This window comes from Oncorhynchus nerka, linkage group LG28 (genome assembly GCF_034236695.1).
Source record: "Oncorhynchus nerka isolate Pitt River linkage group LG28, Oner_Uvic_2.0, whole genome shotgun sequence".
Taxonomy (NCBI): Eukaryota; Metazoa; Chordata; class Actinopteri; order Salmoniformes; family Salmonidae; genus Oncorhynchus; species Oncorhynchus nerka.
Window position 1 is genome coordinate 19520012 of NC_088423.1, and position 19508 is coordinate 19539519.

The following is a 19508-nucleotide window of genomic DNA, read 5'->3' on the forward strand; positions in this document are numbered from 1 at the left end:
TACGTATTCTTTTGAAGTATCCCTCAGAAGGACTCTAGTCTTTTGGCGCGCATAAATGAGTGTACACTCCTTGTTCTTTTTCTCCGGTATTGAACACAGTTTACTCCATCTTAAATTGTATCGATTATTTACATATTAGGGTACCGGAGGTTGGATTAGAAACATTGTTTGAACAGTTTGGACGAAGTTTACAGGTAACGATTTAGATTCCTTTGTAAGCATGTTGGGCGAGTTAGAACGTGTATTTCTGAATCAAACGCGCCAAATAAACTGACATTTTTGGGATATAAAGAAGAACTTTATCGAACAAAACAACCATTTGTTGTGTAACTGGGACCCTTTGGATTGCAAAAAGATGAATATCTTCGAAGGTAAGTGATTTATTTTTTAGCTATTTCTGACTTTCGTTATGCCTCTGGAAAATGTTTGTGGCGTGCTCCGGTGAGGGCACGCACTTTGTTATTTATCTCCGGGAATGAACAGACTATTTCCATCTTACATTTTATCATTTATTTACATATTAGGGTACCTGCGGATTGATTAGGAATGTTGTTTGACTTGTTTGGATGAAGTATATTGGTAATGTTTGGGATTCATTTTGTATGCATTTTCAACGAGGGGAAACTGGTGGATTATTGAATGAAGCGAGCCAACTAATCTGACCTTTTGGGGATATAAAGAAGGACTTTATCGAACAAAACTTTATCGAACAAAACAACCATTCATTGTGTAACTGGGACCCTCTGGATTGCAAAAAGATTAAGATCTTCAAAGGTAATGGATTTATTTTATCGCTATTTTTGAATTTTGTGACACCTGTGCATGTTATGAATTCATGTTAATGCAGGAAGTGGGTGAGGTGCTGTCCTCAGACGATCAAATGTTATGCTTTCGCCATAAAGCCTATTGTAAATCAGACAAAGTGGTTCAATTTCCAAGATTCTAAGCTAAAGAACGGTGTATAACACTTGTATTTTTATGAATGTTTATTATTACTACTTTTGTTTTTTGAATTTCGCGCTCTGCAATTTTCACTGGATGTTGTTGAGGTGGGACGCTAGCGTCCCAATGATCCGAAAGAAGTTAAGGAGCAGCTCTTTCTCTGTGGGTTCTGTAAAACAGTTAAAGACCTGCCCATGTCCCTTAATGTTGATGTGGTTGTTTCTGACAATGAGCACGACTGAGCTCTTTAATCATCACTTCATTAAGTCAGGATTCCTATTTGACTCTGCCATGCATGCTTGCCCCTCCAACATTTCCTCATTTCCCACCCCTTCTAATGTGACTATTCCCAATGCTCCTCCCTCTTTTTCCCCTGCCCCGCTACAAAGTTCCTCCCTGCAGGCCGGTCACTGAGTCCAAGGTGCTAAAGGAGCTCCTTAAACTTGACCCCCCAAAAATTAGGTTGTTGCCCCTATCATCGCTAAGCCTGTCTCTCCTCTCTGGGGAGGTTCCCATTGTTTGGAAGGCAGCCAAGGTGCATCCTTTATTTAAAAGGAAGAGATCAACATGATCCTAACTGTTATAGGCCAAATTATATTTTTCCCTGTTTATCAAAAGTGTTGGAAAAACTTGTCAATAACCAACTGACTGGCTTTCTTTTCTTTTCTTTTCTTTATTTAACTAGGCAAGTCAGTTAAGAACAAATTCTTATTTTCAATGACGGCCTAGGAACAGTGGGTTGCCTGTTCAGGGGCAGAACGACAGATTTGTACCTTGTCATCTCGGGGGTTTGAACTTGCAACCTTCCGGTTACTAGTCCAACGCTCTAACCACTAGGCTACCCTGCCGCCCCTTGATGTCCATAGTATTCTCTCTGGTATGCAATCTGGTTTCCACTCAGATTATGGATGTGTCACTGCATCCTTAAAAGTCCTTAATGGCCTCCTGAGTGGCACAGTGGTCTAGCTGTGCCACTAGAGATCTTGGTTCAAGTCCAGGCTCTGTTGCAGCCGGCCGCAACTGGCAGACACAAGGTGAGGCACACAATTGGTCCAGCATCGTTCGGGTTAGGGGATGGTTTGGCCGGCCAGAATGTGCTTGTCCCATCGCGCTCTAGCGACTCCTGTGGCGGGCCAGGCACCTCCGACATATTGGTGCAGCTGGCTTCTGGGTTAAGCAGGCATTGTGGTAAGAAGCAGTGCGGTTTAGCTGGGTCGTGTTTCGGAGGATGCACTGCTCTTGATCTTCGCCTCTTCCGAGTCTGTATGGGAGTTGGAGCGATGGGACAAGACTAACTCCCAATTGGATACCACAAAATTGGGGAGAAAAAAAAGATTTGGTAAACAAATACAATTAAAACACTAAAAGAAATAGGTTCTCAATGATGTCACCATTGCCCTTGATTCTAAGCAATGTTCTGCTGCTTTTTTAATTGACTTTTTATTGACTTGATACGGTAGACCATTCCATTCTTGTGGGCCGAATAAGGAGTATTAGTGTCTCTGAGTGGTCTTTTACCTGGTTTTCTAACTACCTCTCTCAAAGAGAGTGTGTAATTTTAGAACATCTGCTGTCTTAGCTACTGCCTGTCACCAAGGGAGTACTCCAATGTTCGATCCTAGAACCCACGCTCTTGTCAATTTATATCAACATAGCTCAAGCAATAGGAAGCTCTCTCGTCCATTTACTGTATATGCAGATGATAGTCATACTTAGCTGGCCCTTCCCCGGATTTTGTGTTTAACGCTCTACAACAAATCTTTATTAGTGTCCTAACAAGCTTTCTCTGCCCTTAACCTTGTCTTGAACACCTCCAAAACAAAGGTCATGTGGTTGGGTAAGAAGAATGCCCCCCTCCCCACCGGTGTGATTACTACCTCTGAGGATTTAGAGCTTGATGTACTACTTGGGAGTATGGTTAGACTGTCCTCTCAGCATATATCAAAGCTGCAGGCTAAGGTTAAATATAGACTTGGTTTCCTCTGTCATAATCTCTCCTCTTTCACCACAGCTGCCAAACTAATCCTGATTCAGATGATCATCCTACACATGCTAGATTACGGAGACGTAATCTATAGATCGGCAGGTAAGTGTGCTCTCGAGCGGCTAGATGTTCTTTACCATTCGAACATCAGATTTGCCACCAATGCTCCTTATAAAACACATTACTACACTCTATACTCATCTGTAAACTGGTCATCTCTGTATACCCGTTGCAAGTCCCATTGGTTGATGCTTATTTATAAAAACCCTCTAAGGCCTAACTCCCCCCTATCTGAGATATCTACTGCAGCCCTCATCCTCCACATACAGCACCCGTTCTGCCAGTCACATTCTGATAAAGTTCTCCAAAGCACACACACATCCCTGGGTCGCTCGTCTTTTAAGTTCACTGCAGCTAGCGACTGGAACGAGCTGCAACAAACACTCAAACTAGACAGTTTTATCTCAATCTCTTAATTCAAAGACTCAATCGTGGACACTCTTACTAACAGTTCTGGCTGCTTCGCATGATGTATTGTTGTCTCTACCTTCTTGCCCTTTGTGCTGTTGTCTGTTCCCAATAATGTTTGTACCATGTTTTGTGCTGCTACCCTGTGTGCTGCTGACATGTGTTGCTACAGTACCATGTTGTTGTCATTAGAGGTCGACCGATTAGGATTTTTCAATGCCGATACCGATTATTGGAGGACCCCAAAAAAAAAGCAGATACCGATTAAATCGGACTATTTTTATATATTTATTTGTAATAATGACAATTACATCAATAATGAATGAACACTTATTTTAACTTAATATAATACATCAATAAAATCAATTTAGCCTCAAATAAATAATGAACCATGTTCCATTTGGTTTAAATAATGCAAAAACAAAGTGTTGGAGAAGAAAGTAAAAGTGCAATATGTGCCATGTAAAAAAGCTAATGTTTAACTTAAGTTCCTTGCTCAGAACATGAGAACATATGAAAGCTGGTGGTTCCTTTTAACATGAGTCTTCAATATTCCCAGGTAAGAAGTTTTAGGTTGTAGTTAATATAGGAATTATAGGACTATTTCTCTCTATACCATTTGTATTTCATTAACCTTTGACTATTGGATGTTCTTATAGGCACTTTAGTATTGCCAGTGTAACATTATAGCTTCCGTCCCTCTCCTCGCTCCTCCCTGGGCTCGAACCAGGAACACATCGTCAACAGCCACCCTCGAAGCAGCGTTACCCATCGCTCCACAAAAGCCGCAGCCCTTGCAGAGCAAGGGGAACAGCCACTCCAAGTCTCAGAGCGAGTGACGTTTGAAACGCTATTAGTGCGCACCCCGCTAACTAGCTAGACATTTCACCTTGGTTACACGAGCCTAATATCAGGAGTTGATAGGCTTGAAGTCATAAACAGCTGCTGGCAAACACACAAAAGTGCTGTTTGAATGAATGCTTACGAGCCTGTTGGTGCCTACCATCGCTCAGTCAGACTGCTCTATCAAATCATGGACTTAGTTATAACACACAGAAATATGAGCCTTAGGTCATTAATATGGTCGAAACCAGAAACTATCATCTCAAAAACAAGACGTTTATTCTTTCAGTGAAATACGGAACCGGTCCGTATTTTATCTAACGGGTGGCATCCATAAGTCTAAATATTCCTGTTACATTGCACAACCTTCAATGTTATGTCATAATTATGTAAAATTCTGGCAAATTAGGTGGCCCAAACTGTTGCATATACACTGACTCTGCGTGCAATGAACGCAAGAGAAGTGACACAATTTCACCTGGTTAATATTGCCTGCTAACCTGGATTTCCTTTAGCTAAATATGCAGGTTTAAAAATATATACTTCTGTGTATTGATTTTAAGAAAGGCATTGATGTTTATGGTTAGGTACACATTGGAGCAACGATACGCACCGCATCGATTATATGCAATGCAGGACACGCTAGATAAACTAGTAATATCATCAACCATGTGTAGTTAACTAGTGATTATGATTGATTGTTTTTATATAAGATAAATTTAATGCTAGCTAGCAACTTACCTTGGCTTACTGCATTCGCGTAACAGGCAGTCTCCTCGTGGAGTGCAATGAGGCAGGTGGTTAGAGCGTTGGTTGCAAGATTGAATCCCCCGAGCTGACAAGGTAAAAAGCTGTCATTCTGCACCTGAACGAGGCAGTTAACCCACCGTTCCTAGGCCATCATTGTTCTTAACTGACTTGCCTAGTTAAATAAAAATTAAATAAAGGTGTAAAAAAATATATATATTCCGATTGTTATGAAAACTTGAAATCGGCCCTAACTAAATCGGCCATTCCGATTAATCGGTCGACCTCTAGTTGTCATGTTGTGCTGCTACCATGCTTTGTTTTCATGTGTTGCTGCCATGCTATGTTGTGGCCTTAGGTCTCTATATAGTGTTGTCTCTCTTGTCGTGATGTGTGTTTTGTCCAATATTTGTATTTTATTTTTAATCCCAGCCCCTGTCCCCATAGGAGGCCTTTTGCCTTCTGGTAGGCTGTCATTATAAATAAGAATTTGTTCTTAACTGACTTGCTTAGTTAATTAAAAATAGATACATGAAAATATGTTAGAACATTGCTACGGGGAATTGCTTCCATTCAGCCACAAGAGCATTGTTGAGGTCGGGCAATGAGGCCTGGCCCCACCAAACTTTACAGTTGTTTTGGGGCAGGTAGCGTTCTCCTGGCATCCGTCAAGCTCAGATTCATCGGTCGGACTGCCAGATGGTGAAATGTGATTCAGCACTCCAGAGAACGAGTTTCCACTGCTCCAGTCCAATGACGGCGAGCCTTACACCACTCCAGCAGACAAACAATTATTGTGCTGACGTTGCTTCCAGAGGCAGTTTGAAACATGGTAGTGAGTGTTGCAACTGAGGACAGACAATTTTCACGTGCGACGCACTTCAGCATTCCTACTCTGTGAAGTTTGAGTTTATTTTTACAGGGACAGTGCATATTGATCAATGTTTGAGTAAAAATGTGGCCTACCACTTCGCGGCTGAGTTGTTGTTGCTCCTAGACATTTCCACTTTACAATAACAGCACTTACAGTTGACTAGGGTAGCTCTAGCGGGAAGAAATTTGACTAACTGACTTGTTGGAAAGGTGGCATCCTATGACGGTGTCACGTTGAAAGTCACTGAGCTCTTCCGTAACGCCATCCTACTGCCAAAGTTTGTCTATGAAGATTGCATGGCTGTGTGCTCGATTTTATACACCTGTCAGCAACGGGTGTGGCTATATAGCAGAATCCACACATTTGAAAGGGTTGTCCACACACCTTTTTATATATAGTGTAGGTTTATCCCGCAACTGTCTAGTCACGTCAATCAGGGGTTATTAATATAGTTCAGGAAGTGCACGGAGTGTAGCCAAGGTGGTGACAGACACAAATCAAATGCCTCACTAGGCCTGTGCGCCAAAAGAAACCATACAGCAAGGAAGCATGCATCAGACACACTTCTTGGCCATCTCTCATGATACAGAGTAATAGTCTATCATGAGTCTTTCTCATGACAATATTCCTATTCATAAGCTTTCACAAGATTCATTGAGCAGATATTTTTGGTCATAATTCATTCAGAACAACTTCCGGCCAACATAAGCATACTATTTCTAGCATGAATTTACCATCCGAGTCTTAAGAGTAATCTTTTCAATCTTTTTCTTTTCAAACAGCTGAGGTGACACTGACAGCCACACCGTACACCATGTTTGCGTCCCAAATGGCACCCTATTCCCTACATAGAGCATGGGCCCTGGTCAAAAGTAGTACACAACAGTGCATTCAGAAAGTATTGAGACCCCTTCCCTTTTTACACATTTTGTTACGTTAAAATCCTTAACAATCGACACACAATACCTCATAATGACAAAGCAAAAACAGGTTTAGACATTTTTGCTAATTTATAAAAATAGTTTAAAAACAATTTATTTACATGAGTATTCAGACACTTTGCTATGAGACTCAAAATTATGCTAAGGTGCATCCTGTTTCCATTGATCAACCTTGAGATGTTTCTACAACCTGATTAGAATCCACCTGTGGTAAATTCAATTGATTGGACATGATTTGGAAAGGCACACACCTGTCTATATAAGGTCACACAGTTGACAGTGCACGTCAGAGCAGAAACCAAGTCATGAGGTTGAAGGAATTGTCCGTAGAGCTCCGAGACAGGAGCTCAAAGAGCAGATCCGGTGAAGAGTAACAACAAATATCTGCAGCATTGAAGGCCCCCACGAACACAGTGGCCTCCATCATTCTTAAATGGAAGAAGGTTGGAATCACCAAGACTCTTCCTAGAGCTGGCCACCTGGCCAAACTGAGCAATCGGGGGAGAAGGGCCTTGGTCAAGGAAGTGACCAAGAACCCAATGGTCACTCTGGCAGAGCTCAAGAGTTCCTCTATGGAGATGGGAGGACATTTCAGAAGGACAAACATCTCTGCAGCACTCCACTAGTCAGGCATTTATGGTAGCGTGACAAGACGGAAGCCAATCATCAGTATAATCTACATGACAGCCCGCTTGGAGTTAGCCAAAAGGCACTAAAGGGACTCTCAGACCACGAGAAACAAGATTTTCTGGTCTGATGAAACCAAGATTGAACTCTATGGCCTGAATGACAAGTGACCCGTCTGGAGGAACCTGACACCATCCCTACGGTGAAGCATGGTGGTGACAGCATCATGCTGTGGGGATGTTTTTCAGCGGTAGGGACTAGGAGACTAGTCAGGAATGAGGAACGGAGCAAAGTACAGAGAGGTCCTTGATGAAAACCTGCTCCAGAGTGCTCAGGGCCTCAGACTGGGGTGAAGGTTCACCTTTCAACAGGACAACGAACCTAAGCACAAAGCCAAGACAATGCAGGAGTGGCTTCAGGACCAGTCTCTGAATGTCCTTGAGTGGTCCAGCCAGAGCCCGGACTTGAATCCGATCAAACATCTCAGGAGAGACCTTAAAATAGCTGTGCAGCGACGCTCCCCATCTAACCTGACAAAACTTGAGAGGATCTGCAGAGAAGAATGGGAGAAACTCCCCAAATACAGGTGTGCCAAGCTTGCAGTGTCATACCCTAGAAGACTTGGCTGTAATCACTGCCAACTGTGCTTCAACAAAGTACTGAGTTTAGGGTCTGAATACTTATGTAAATGTGATATTTCAGTAAATTTTTAATGAATTATGGGGTATTGTGTATATTGATGAGGATTTTTTTTAAATACATTTTAGAATAAGGCTGTAACGTAACAAAATGTGGAAAATGTCAAGGGGTCTGAAAACTTTCCGAATGCACCGTATATAGGATAAAGGGTGCCATTTGAGATGCAGCTTACACCACACAACCACAGCAGCTGAGGTGGCTCGATGGAACACAAAACTGACACAGTTTCCTGACACATCTGACTACACACTATTTCCCCATGGCTGTTGTGGTCTTTAGGGCCAGCAATGTATCATCGCTGGGGGGTAGCTCATCAGTGCCCAGCAGAGTTGAAGTTGATTTATTTCCCTCCCTTCCTATGTTGTACTTAACAGCTGTTGTTGCAGCACTGGACTACTACTGCTGGTGGATTCAAATCCACAGCCTTTATCTAAGGCTTCCTGACTTGACTAACTGCACTTCCATTCTCACTATACCTCACCTTGCCTCCCATCTCACCTCTCCTTCCACCTATTCTCAAAAGCCCATCTTCATGTGATGGATGAGAAAAACAGAGGCCAAAATGGCACCCTATTCCCTATTCCCAATAGGGCTCCGGTCAAGAGTAGTGCACTATATAAGGAATAGGGTTCTATTTGGGAAGCGGCGGTTCCTCTGAATCAATTAGTTAGATGGCAAAAAAGGCTAAATCCATATCTTAACATTAAATACTTTATTATGTAGTTATTTGTTGAGTAAAGATGTGTAGCTACGCATCAAAGCTGTGTCATAATGCAAATCCCAAAAGAGCAAAGTAGCAGCAGTGCTCCCTTCCCTTAGCCCAGGACTTAGCAAGGCCAATCAAAGTACAGTTAAGCACCATCTACACCACAGTGCTGAAGGTTTGTTTAATTGTGCATGAAGTCTCCAGTCTTCAGACCTTGCCTTGGAGAGACTTGGCTGTAGAAGCAGGCCGACAAACATTCAGTTCCCAGTCTGTGCCAAGACCCTGTGACTGAGTAGAACGTCAATGGCACTTCTTAAAAGACCATAAAAAGGAACTGCAGAAATGATTAAGTACAGCAGGCCTCGTTTGAAAATCACCCTTTTAGTCATCTCAAAACTATGCCTGCTGACTAGTATGCCTGCCTAAATAACACTTGCTATAGTGGGAAATGAGTCATCCCGGCACGCACAAGCCAAGGCTCAAATGCCAGGCTACTTACTCTTATTTATAGTGGGACGTGTCTTTCTTTAGGGATGCATTCAGGCCATCATGGCTGATTTCTTCAACACAACCACCCAAGGAATATGGCCAAAATTGTGCTTAAAATTCAACATTTCTGTTTCTGACACACAAAGAAGATCATGGAATAAAGAGCTAAGAAGATAGAGCACTCAAAAAACAAGGTGAACAGGTGACTCCGGGATGCTGGCCTTCTAGGCATGGTTCCTCTATCCAGTGTCTGTGTTCTTTTGCCCATCTTAATCTTTTCTTTTTATTGGCCAGTCTGAGATATGTATTTTTCTTTGCAACTCTGCCTAGATGGCCAGCATCCCGGAGTCTCCTCTTCACTGTTGACATTGAGACTATTTAATGAAACTGCCAGTGGAGGACTTGTGAGGCATCTGTTTCTCAAACTAGATACTCTAATATACTTGTCCTCTTGCTCAGTTGTGCACCGGGGCTTCCCACTCCTCTTTCTATTCTGGTTAGAGCCAGTTTGCTCTGTTTTGTGAAGGGAGTAGTATACAGCGTTGTACAAGACCTTCAGTTTCTTGGCAATTTCCTGCATGGAATAGCCTTCTTTTCTCAGAACAAGAATTGACTGACGAGTTTCAGAAGAGTTATTTGTTTCTGGCCATTTTGATCCTGTAATCGAACCCACAAATGCTGATGCTCCAGATACTCACTTCATCTAAAGATGGCCAGTTTTCTTGCTTCTTTAATCAGAACAACACTTTTCAGCTGTGCTAACATAATTGCAAAAGGGTTTTCTAATGATCAATTAGCCTTTTAAAATGATAAACTTGGGTTAGGTAACACAACATTCCATTGGAACACACTTTACCTTGTTGGCTGGAGGTTTTTGACACAGCTGCGTCCGTCTGTAATCTTTCTCCTGCCAAAATAAAGTGTGCGCCTGTTCACAATTCTCTGCTCTCCTGCACCTGACTTCACCACAAGTATGCCCAGGTAAGAAGTTTTAGGCTGTAGTTATTATAGGACTATTTCTCTCTATGCCATTTGTATTTCATATACCTTTGACTATTGGATGTTCTAAAAGGTACTTTAATATTGCCAGCCTAATCTTGGGAGTTGATAGGCTTGAAGTCATAAACAGCGCAATGCTTGAAGCACAGCGAAGAGCTGCTGGCAAAAGCAGTAATGTGCTGTTTGTGTCACGTTCTGACCTTAGTTCTTTTGTTAGGTCTTTGTTTTAGTATGGTCAGGGTGTGAGTTGGGTGGGTTGTCTATGTTCCTTTTTCTATGTGGTGTTTTTGTGTTTGGCCTGGTATGGTTCTCAATCAGAGGCAGGTGTCGTTAATAGTCTCTGATTGAGAATCATACTTAGGTAGCCTTTTCCCACCTGTGTGGTGGGGGGTGATTGTTTTCTTTTGAGTGTTTGTATCTGCACCAGACAGAACTGTTTCGGTTTCATTCGTTCACTTTGTTGTTTTTGTTCAGTGTTCTATTACGTTATTAAAAATATGGACACTTACCACGCTGCGCATTGGTCCTCACCTTCTTCCACTGCCAACGACCGTTACAGTTTGAATGAATGCTTACGAGCCTGCTGCTGCCTACCACCGCTCAGTCAGACTGCTCTATCAAATCATAGACGTAATTATAATCTAATAACACACAGATATATGAGCCTTAGGTCATTAATATGGTCAAATCCGGAAACTATCATTTTGAAAACAAAATGTTTATTCTTTCAGTGAAATACGGAACCTGTCACGCCCTGACCATAGAGAGCCATTGTTTATCTATGGTGTAGTAGGTCAGGGCGTGACTAGGGGTATTCTAGTTTATTATTTATATGTAGGTGTTTCGTATGATTCCCAATCAGAGGCAGTTGGTAATCGTTGTCTCTAATTAGGGATCATATTTAAGTAGCTATTTATCTTATTTAAGTAGCTATTTTTCCACCTGTGTTTGTGGGATATTATTTTGTGTTTGTGCATGTGCACCACGTAGTCACGTTCCGTTGTTCGTGTATTTGATTTATTTGTTTTTGGCTTAAGTTTCATTTTGGAATAAATATGTGGAAATCAATATCCGCTGCTCTTTGGTCCCGTTCTTACGACAACCGTGACAGAACCGTTCCATATTTTATCTAACGGGTGGCATCCATAAGTCTAAATATTCCTGTTACATTGCACAACCTTAAATGTTATGTCATAATTACGTAAAATTCTGGCAAATTAGTTCGCAACGAGCCAGGCGGCCCAAACTGTTGCATATACCCTGACTCTGCGTGCAATGAACGCAAGAGAAGTGACAATTTCCCTAGTTTAACATTGCCTGCTAACCCGGATTTCTTTTAACTAAATATGCAGGTTTTAAAAAATATACTACTGTGTATTGATTTTAAGAAAGGCATTGATGTTTATGGTTAGGTACATTCGTGCAACGATTGTGCTTTTTTCGCAAATGCGCTTTTGTTAAATCATCCCCCGTTTGGCGAAGTTGGCAGTCTTTGTTAGGAAGAAATAGTCTTCACACAGTTCGCAATGAGCCAGGCAGCCCAAACTGCTGCATATACCCAGACTCTGTTGCACAGAACGCAAGAGAAGTGACACAATTTCCCTAGTTAAAAAAAATAATGTTAGCAGGCAATATTTACTAAATATGCAGGTTTAAAAATATATACTTGAGTATTGATTTTAAGAAAGGAGTTTGTTTATGGTTAGGTACACATTGGTGCAACGACAGTGCTTTTTTCGCGAATGCGCTTGTTAAATCACCCGTTTGGCGAAGTAGGCTGTGATTCAATGATAAATTAACAGGCACCGCATTGATTATATGCAACGCAGGACAAGCTAGTTAAACTATCAACCATGTGTAGTTAACTAGTGATTATGTTAAGATGGATTGTTTTTTATAAGATATGTTTAATGCTAGCTAGCACCTTACCGTGGCTTCTTACTGCACTCGCATAACAGGTAGTTAGCGGGCCACGTAAGTCTCCTCGTGGAGTGCAATGTAATTGGCCATGATCGGTATCCAAAAATGACGATTACCGATTGTTATGAAAACTTGAAATCGGCCCTAATTAAATCGGCCATTCCAATTAATCGGTCGACCTCTAATACTGTATCTTATACCATCTTGCCTATGCAGCTCGGCCATCGCTCATCCATATATTTGTATGTACATATTCTTATTCATTCCTTTAGATTTGTGTGTATTAGGTAGCTGTTGGGGAATTGTTAGATTACTTGTTTCGATATTACAGCACTGTCAGAACTAGAAGCACAAGCATTTCACTACACTCGCATTAACATCTGCTAACCATGTGCTGTGATCAATCAAATTTGATTTGATCAAAAAATGTTTTGTCGTCCAGCTCTTCTTGGAAAGAGGAATTAGAAACAGCCATTGTAGCTAATAATTTAGCAATCTCAGCTGGACAGTGCATGGCAACATGGCTTCCATGAACCTGTAAACCAGTACCGCCCCTGTTTTGGAAAGCCTGCCTTTGAGGGTCTGAACAAGGAAGTAGGGTTCCCGTCAGACTGTAATTTTTTACAAAGCCAGGGAAAATTTGTCAACCTGAATATCCTGCAATGTCCTGGCAGATAGCATCATCGTACAGACAAGTCCAATGGCTCTAATTGAACAATGGCAACCATATCTACTTGCTGCTAGCGTGACTGCGCAAACCCAAAGGACACAATAATTGCTACAAAACATGACTCCATTTATTTTTTAGATCAGACAGCAGGCTCAAATCAAGCAATGATATCATTGGTTGAGCTCTCCCAGTGCAAAAATATACATTAAAAAAATACAGCTATAGTGAATAATTATGTCTGAAATACCCTCTCAGCACTCATGATTATGTAGGGAGACTGGAAAAACACCCCAAATAATGTTGAGCGGTGAAGTTTCCCTTTAACTGCCAGCCTGGCCTGGCCAGTCCAGGGTGAGTCCTACAAGTAAACAACACTCTACCTCCAATACTCCTACACTGAGTATCACTTTGCTGGGAGGAGAGGCTAGGAGATGCCAGTCTAATTGTCCAAATGTATACTCCAGACAACTGCCAAGGACTCCTAGCTTCACAGAGTGATGCAGAAATAGGCCTAACATACAGTAAATGTCGTACAGCCTAGTATTAGTGTGAGAAATGTATTGTGAAATGTACTTATGTTTGACAACTTCTGGTTGTTTAGCAATCTGATAATAAAGACTGAGTCTAATACTGAAATGGAATACAGCGTGCCTGGATCATCCTGCTTATACGAGCACCTTTGAGTAGCTAAGATGCTACAGTACTTGGATGAAATATGAATTTATTCCCTTTTTTTTTAAACCACCATTTCTGTGAGGACACTGATAATTACACCTTTTTCTTTTTTTATCAGCTTCCTCACTTAGAAAGTGATAATCTCAGCTATGCTCTTGTAAATAAGAGGAAATGCCATTATGGGTAATTTGCCCATTGGTCATGTCCTGTGTAATATGGTCACGTTTAGACTGCAGAAGACAACTACTTCTTAATATCGGTATTAGGGAGGAAACCATTGGATTGCTATTGCATTCTGTACTAAACTGCCATTTAACAAATAAGGACATAGACTGTGGGCCTAGCTTGCTTGCTGGCTGCCATGGAGTTCAGTCAGTCATCCACTGTATGAAGTTGTTGTGTGGAGCACAACTTCCACTCCCACTGGGGTTTTAACTGCTTTTGATTCGATTTACACTTGTCCAACTAAGTCACAGCTCAGACTGTAGTTAATTACATTCAAAACTGTTATACTGTGTGAAATTTTTTGGCTATATTTACAACCGTATGCCCAGTGTCTGATAGTAAAATGCAAAACGAACAGTATACATAGGCTATATTCAGAGCCAAATGTGAAGAAGATTTAACTAACAGATTTGTCTGTCATTAGCAGATCATATGGTGAAGAAATGCGTATTACTCTGTCATACACTGGGGTTGCCCTTACCAGTCAAATAGCTTACACTATAACGGCATCACTTCCATTAATTCTCATAAAAAACATCTGCTGGCACAAAGTTGAGTAGGAAACAATGTGGTTCCATGCAATTAAATGTTGGCATTTACAAAAGGCTACAATACAAATACTGCTGAATATATCAATAATTGTTTAGAGAACACTTGAGTTGATGACAATTAACAATAGTTTTTCAATTGAAATACTCTGGCATAAGAATAGCGTATACATCAACGGGGGGACAGGCCCAGAGCATATTCTCAAGGGGAAAAGGGCGTCACTGCCCTACGACCCAAGTGAAAGGGAACTTCAACTAAATGTAATATATACATTGTAGCTACAACTTTCGAGTTCTAAAAGCATTACGTTGCCAACTGATATAGAGATGAAAAGAAACAAAGTAACCACAGCCGTAACTTCTCACATAAAATTACAGTTGACTGGAATCGCGGCGGGCTGGCACCATGTAGCACTACACAGACAGCAAGCAACAGGTAAACAACCCTACGCCAGCGTATTGTGTGGACTGTTCACTTACCCGGACCAGGTTGCTGACAGCCGCCTGCACTGCAGCCACGGGTCCGGTGAGATCCGGGATAGCTTTCCCGTCCACTTCACCTTCTTCGTGCATTATCACCAGGTGGGATATCTGCTGAGCCACCGGCTCTAGGATACTTTCTATCGTCTTTGTGTGAAAAACCGGCATGATGAAAACTTAAGTCCGCTCTCCTATCCAAGAGAAAAAGGCAGACCCGTTCTGTGTTTCAAAACTTCCCTCTCTTGTTTGCGCCTTTATGAAATCTAATTTGGTTACTCCAACACTTTCCTTCCCTAGAACAGTTTCACTCTCTAGGAACACGAACTACTCCCCTTGCAACCATCAACGTGAGAATCCCCAACCGCACCTCGCGAAAAGTAATTGCAACTTTACCATAATGAACGTAATGTCCACCCTCCGACCAATAAGATAAATAGCATAATGTTACCGCCAACGCGATTGGCGCAAGTGGATGCCAATCTTTCCCGATTTGCCCCCGCCTATTCCACACATTCGCGTTTGCTTGAGTTCTCCCAAAATTACGTAATACATTATCATGCCCTAAAAAGGGAAATGTGCGTCTTCTGTTGAGAGGAGCAAATTCCAACCAGTAAGGACATAGACCGTGTAAATTCTAGTGACAAATTGCTGGCAGAAGGGACTGAAATATAGTCTAGTTGCTTTGGGATGTAGGCTATACCTGCTCTGTGCAGTTTCTATATAAAGGTAGAATGAACAATTGTAAAGTATAATATAATTTTAGCATAGAATAGAAAGTTAGAATATCCCAAATAAAAATTAGGTTTGATTAGGTGAATAAAATTCCCAGATATTGAATTGATAAATATTCCATTAGCCTTCTGCATAGTTATCATAACACATTAGCTGAAAGACTACAGTGATTAAGTAATTCAAATCATATTTAAGCATACCGGTAACCTACAACTAATTTGAATCCTTATAGGTAACATGTTTGTCTAACAGGACAGTCATAAGACCTACACTGAATAGGCTAAATCCATCCCAAGGTTTGTTTTTATGAGCCCAAATTTAAGTATGGGTCCTATCCACTGCCAGCAACAATTGACCATAGTTTATTCAGAGCTTTTCTTCCTACATCCACATAATCACAGTTGATCCTATGAGTCTTTCAAGTTCTGTATCTTGTGAAATTGGGATCACCCTCCAACAAGTTCATCACATTGTTTTCACTTTCAGACTTTGGCAGGCAACACACTTGAACCATCAAGAGGAAAAAAGGTGGCAGGTAGCCTAGCGGTTATGACCGTTGGGCCAGTAACCGAAAGGTTGTCAGTTTGTTCACCTAGTTGGCTCAGGGATCCAATCTGTTGGTTGGCCAAGGCACTTAATCCTAATTGCTCTGGATAAGGGCATCTGCTAAATTATGTAAATGTAGGAAAACAATTTCCCTACTGAAGTATAGTGTCAACCATGTGCACTTTTGTATAAGCTTCGAACTCAGGTCAAAATTATTTATTCTCGTTCTGGCAACTTGAGTGTAGCATAACACATTTTTCAAATTCCATCTCCCCTTTACAACATTAAATAACAATATTGGAGGGTTGAAAATCAACTGCCAGCCAAACCAGCAAAGGAATTCACACAGCTTCCCAAGAGGAGGCTGCAAGGCAGCAGACTACTTCCTAAAAAGGAAGAGTCTTAAAAATAAAGAATCAAGGAAGTTGCTCTGTTTGAGACATCATGTAAACATTCAAGCGATTGATGAACCTGCAGCTGCTGCTCTCATGCTCTGGTTCTGTTTCTATCTTGCAGTGTTTTGGTGCCTATCAGTGGTGGAAAAAGTACCCAATTTTCATACTTGAGTAAAAGTACAGATACCTTAATAGAAAATGACTCAAGTAAAAGTGAAAGTCACCCAGTAAAATATTACTTGAGTGAAAGTCTACAAGTATTTGGTTTTAAATATACTTAAATATCAAAAGTAAATGTAATTGCTAAAATATACTTAAGTATCAAAAGTAAAAGTATAAACCATTTCAAATTCCTGATATTAAGCAAACCAAAAGGTAGCATTTTATATATATATATATATATATATATTTTTACTTTATTTAAGGATAGCCAGGGACATACTCCAACACTCAGGCATCATTTACAAACAAAGCATTTGTGTTTAGTGAGTCCATCAGATCAGTGGCAGTAGAGATGGCCAGGGATGTTCTCTTGATAAGTGCATGAACTGGAACATTTTCCTGTCCTTCTAAGCATTCAAAATATAACTAGTTATTTTGGGTGTCAGGGAAAATGTATGGAATAAAAAGTACATTATTTTCATTATAGTGAAGTAAAAGTATAAGTTGTCAAAAATATAAACAGAAAAGTAAAGTAAAGATACCCCTAAAAAGTCATTAAGGAGTGCATTAAAGTATTTTAACATAAGTACTTTACACCACTGGTGCCTATACCAAGGATGGGTAACTCCGATTTTTGGGTCTTCGGGCTCAATTGGAGTGACAATGTCTCATAGAGATTTTCTTGAAAACTATGTCACTAAAGTTGGAAAATGTGTGGTAGCAGTGCAGCAATGGTAGCTTTCTCTGTATTATCACTCTTTCGTTCATCCCTCCGTCCCATACATTTTTCCCATAGGGATTTTACACTGTGACAAATAATGTTAGTATACAACAAGTTATTGCTCACTTATACCCTTTAATCATATAACAATGGAAAGCTTAGATTCACAGCTATCCACCAGACACTTTCCAAACCCCCTGACTCACACTCCTTATGAGCAAAACATTTTAGCAGCCCCCCCTCTTGACAGCGGAGAGAAACAATATTTTAGAGTTAATTTTCTTGCGATACTACACATTTTTCCATGGGGCATAGAGAAAATGTTGCAATTTTATAACTAATTTCATACAATTCTACTCATTTTGCCAGGTGAGAGAGAAAGATGAGCAGTTTTACAGCAAATTTTCTGTAATTCTACACATTTTGTCATGGGTGGAGACAAATGTTTGCCATTTTAATATGATATCTGAGTGAGATATCATATTACGGGGGCCCTCAGGTTGGTAATTTTACCATGATTTCTACAAGTTTAGATAGCTAGCCGTTATACTACACATATACATTTACATGGGCTAATTGAGTGACTGACATAAGAGAAAAACTGCTAATGGACAACAAACATTTGAAAATGAACCTTGTGTATTCTACTATTCTAACTCTCAGCAGTAAGTTGAGACCCAAACTGAGTTCCAAAAACCTAACCCTGGCCTATACCAAAGATGATTAAATATAAGATCCTGAAATATACAAGGTTTAATATAATCGTCTTCAAGGTTTTTTAATCTCTCATTTAGGCTTGGATGCCTGACACATCTTTGAAGTACAAAGTCAGCATGCAGTTAGTTCCATGTAGTGTAAATACATGGGGTTAAAGAGTGCACTGCATCCCTAGTAGCACACCACACTAACACCACATAATCACTACTCACTCCAGGGTTACTGCCATATAGCTCAATGCAGTCCATTTCAGATGCTCTTACCTCATAATCACCTATTCCTAGTTTCACCGACCCAAATTAGTATTTTTTTAAGGAAGCAGAGTGGTGTTTGTAAATACTGAAAAGCACATTCAGGCTCTGTAGCCTAGGCCTATTTCCCTTATTTTAGAATGCCTGAAAATCTGATGATATAGTTCTGTTGTTTAGTCTTATACTATTTATTTGAGTTGCAAGCAACTGCAGTTCACAATTTTTGCAGTATCTTTCCATAATACCACTCTTACTTAAATGGATCCATAATAACGTGATAACCCAAAAGGTCCAAGGAAATGCTATAGAATAATGCCATAGAATAGGCCTCAATGACAGTACACAAGAAGGCCCCTCCCTCTCTCTAAAAATCCATGCCTTCAGAGGATAACCAAACAGAAGAGTCCGTTCTAGATATAGAAATCAAAGGGAAGGCAGCAGGCTGTAGTTCTCTGAAGTCTCGGGTTGCTCCCAGGGCCCTCCCCTGTGTACAGTCTGGAATGCACGTGGGGCTGCCTGCCGGTCAAGATGGGTGGTCTGGTATGCGTTCCAAATGGCACCCTTTTCCCTATGTAGTGCACTACTTTTGACCAGGGCACTGTGGGATTGTAAGGAATAGGGTGCAATTTGAGACACAGGCCCTGGTCGCCTTCTTACGCTCTATGTCTGATAGAATAATTTAATGATACTGTCTGTCAACACAAAACTGAAATAGAATTGTTGGTAGTTTGTATTTAGTTCTTCCTCAAAGTGTAATGGAGGCACACTTAATAAGGATCCAACACTGATCCCGTAGAGGTTAAGTGTTAAGTGTTCAACACATTCCATTGTTATTTTTATAACTATTGTGATGTAAACAAATCCATAATGTGCTCCTATGATGCCATGCTATCATTTTATGTAGTAGGAATTGTTCTGATATTGCTGAAAGTATTCTTTAGATGCTTTGAGAGAAAATACTATTTTGAACCCTCGGTTCAGTTATGCATCAACAGCACTACTCTGTACAAAGGCCCTGCGATGCTATAGATAGTTAACACCTGACACCCTCTAGTGGTGAAATGTAGTAAATACAACAGGTTCAAATAATTGAGGAAATTAGATACTCACTTATTATCATGCCCAATTATAAACTGTACCACATTGT

The 19508-nt window shown here is 40.7% G+C and overlaps 1 protein-coding gene across 1 annotated transcript in view; it reads right to left on the bottom strand.

Moving 5' to 3' along the window:
• The window catches only part of LOC115112964 (vinculin), a 79655-nt gene extending 64424 nt beyond the window's left edge, over window positions 1–15231 (bottom strand). Inside the window, 1 exon segment of the mRNA XM_029640080.2 lies at window positions 14838–15231. Within this exon segment, the coding sequence (XP_029495940.2) occupies window positions 14838–15005 (168 nt within the window). The 5' untranslated portion in view covers window positions 15006–15231.
• Window positions 15232–19508: the final 4277 nt, after the last annotated feature.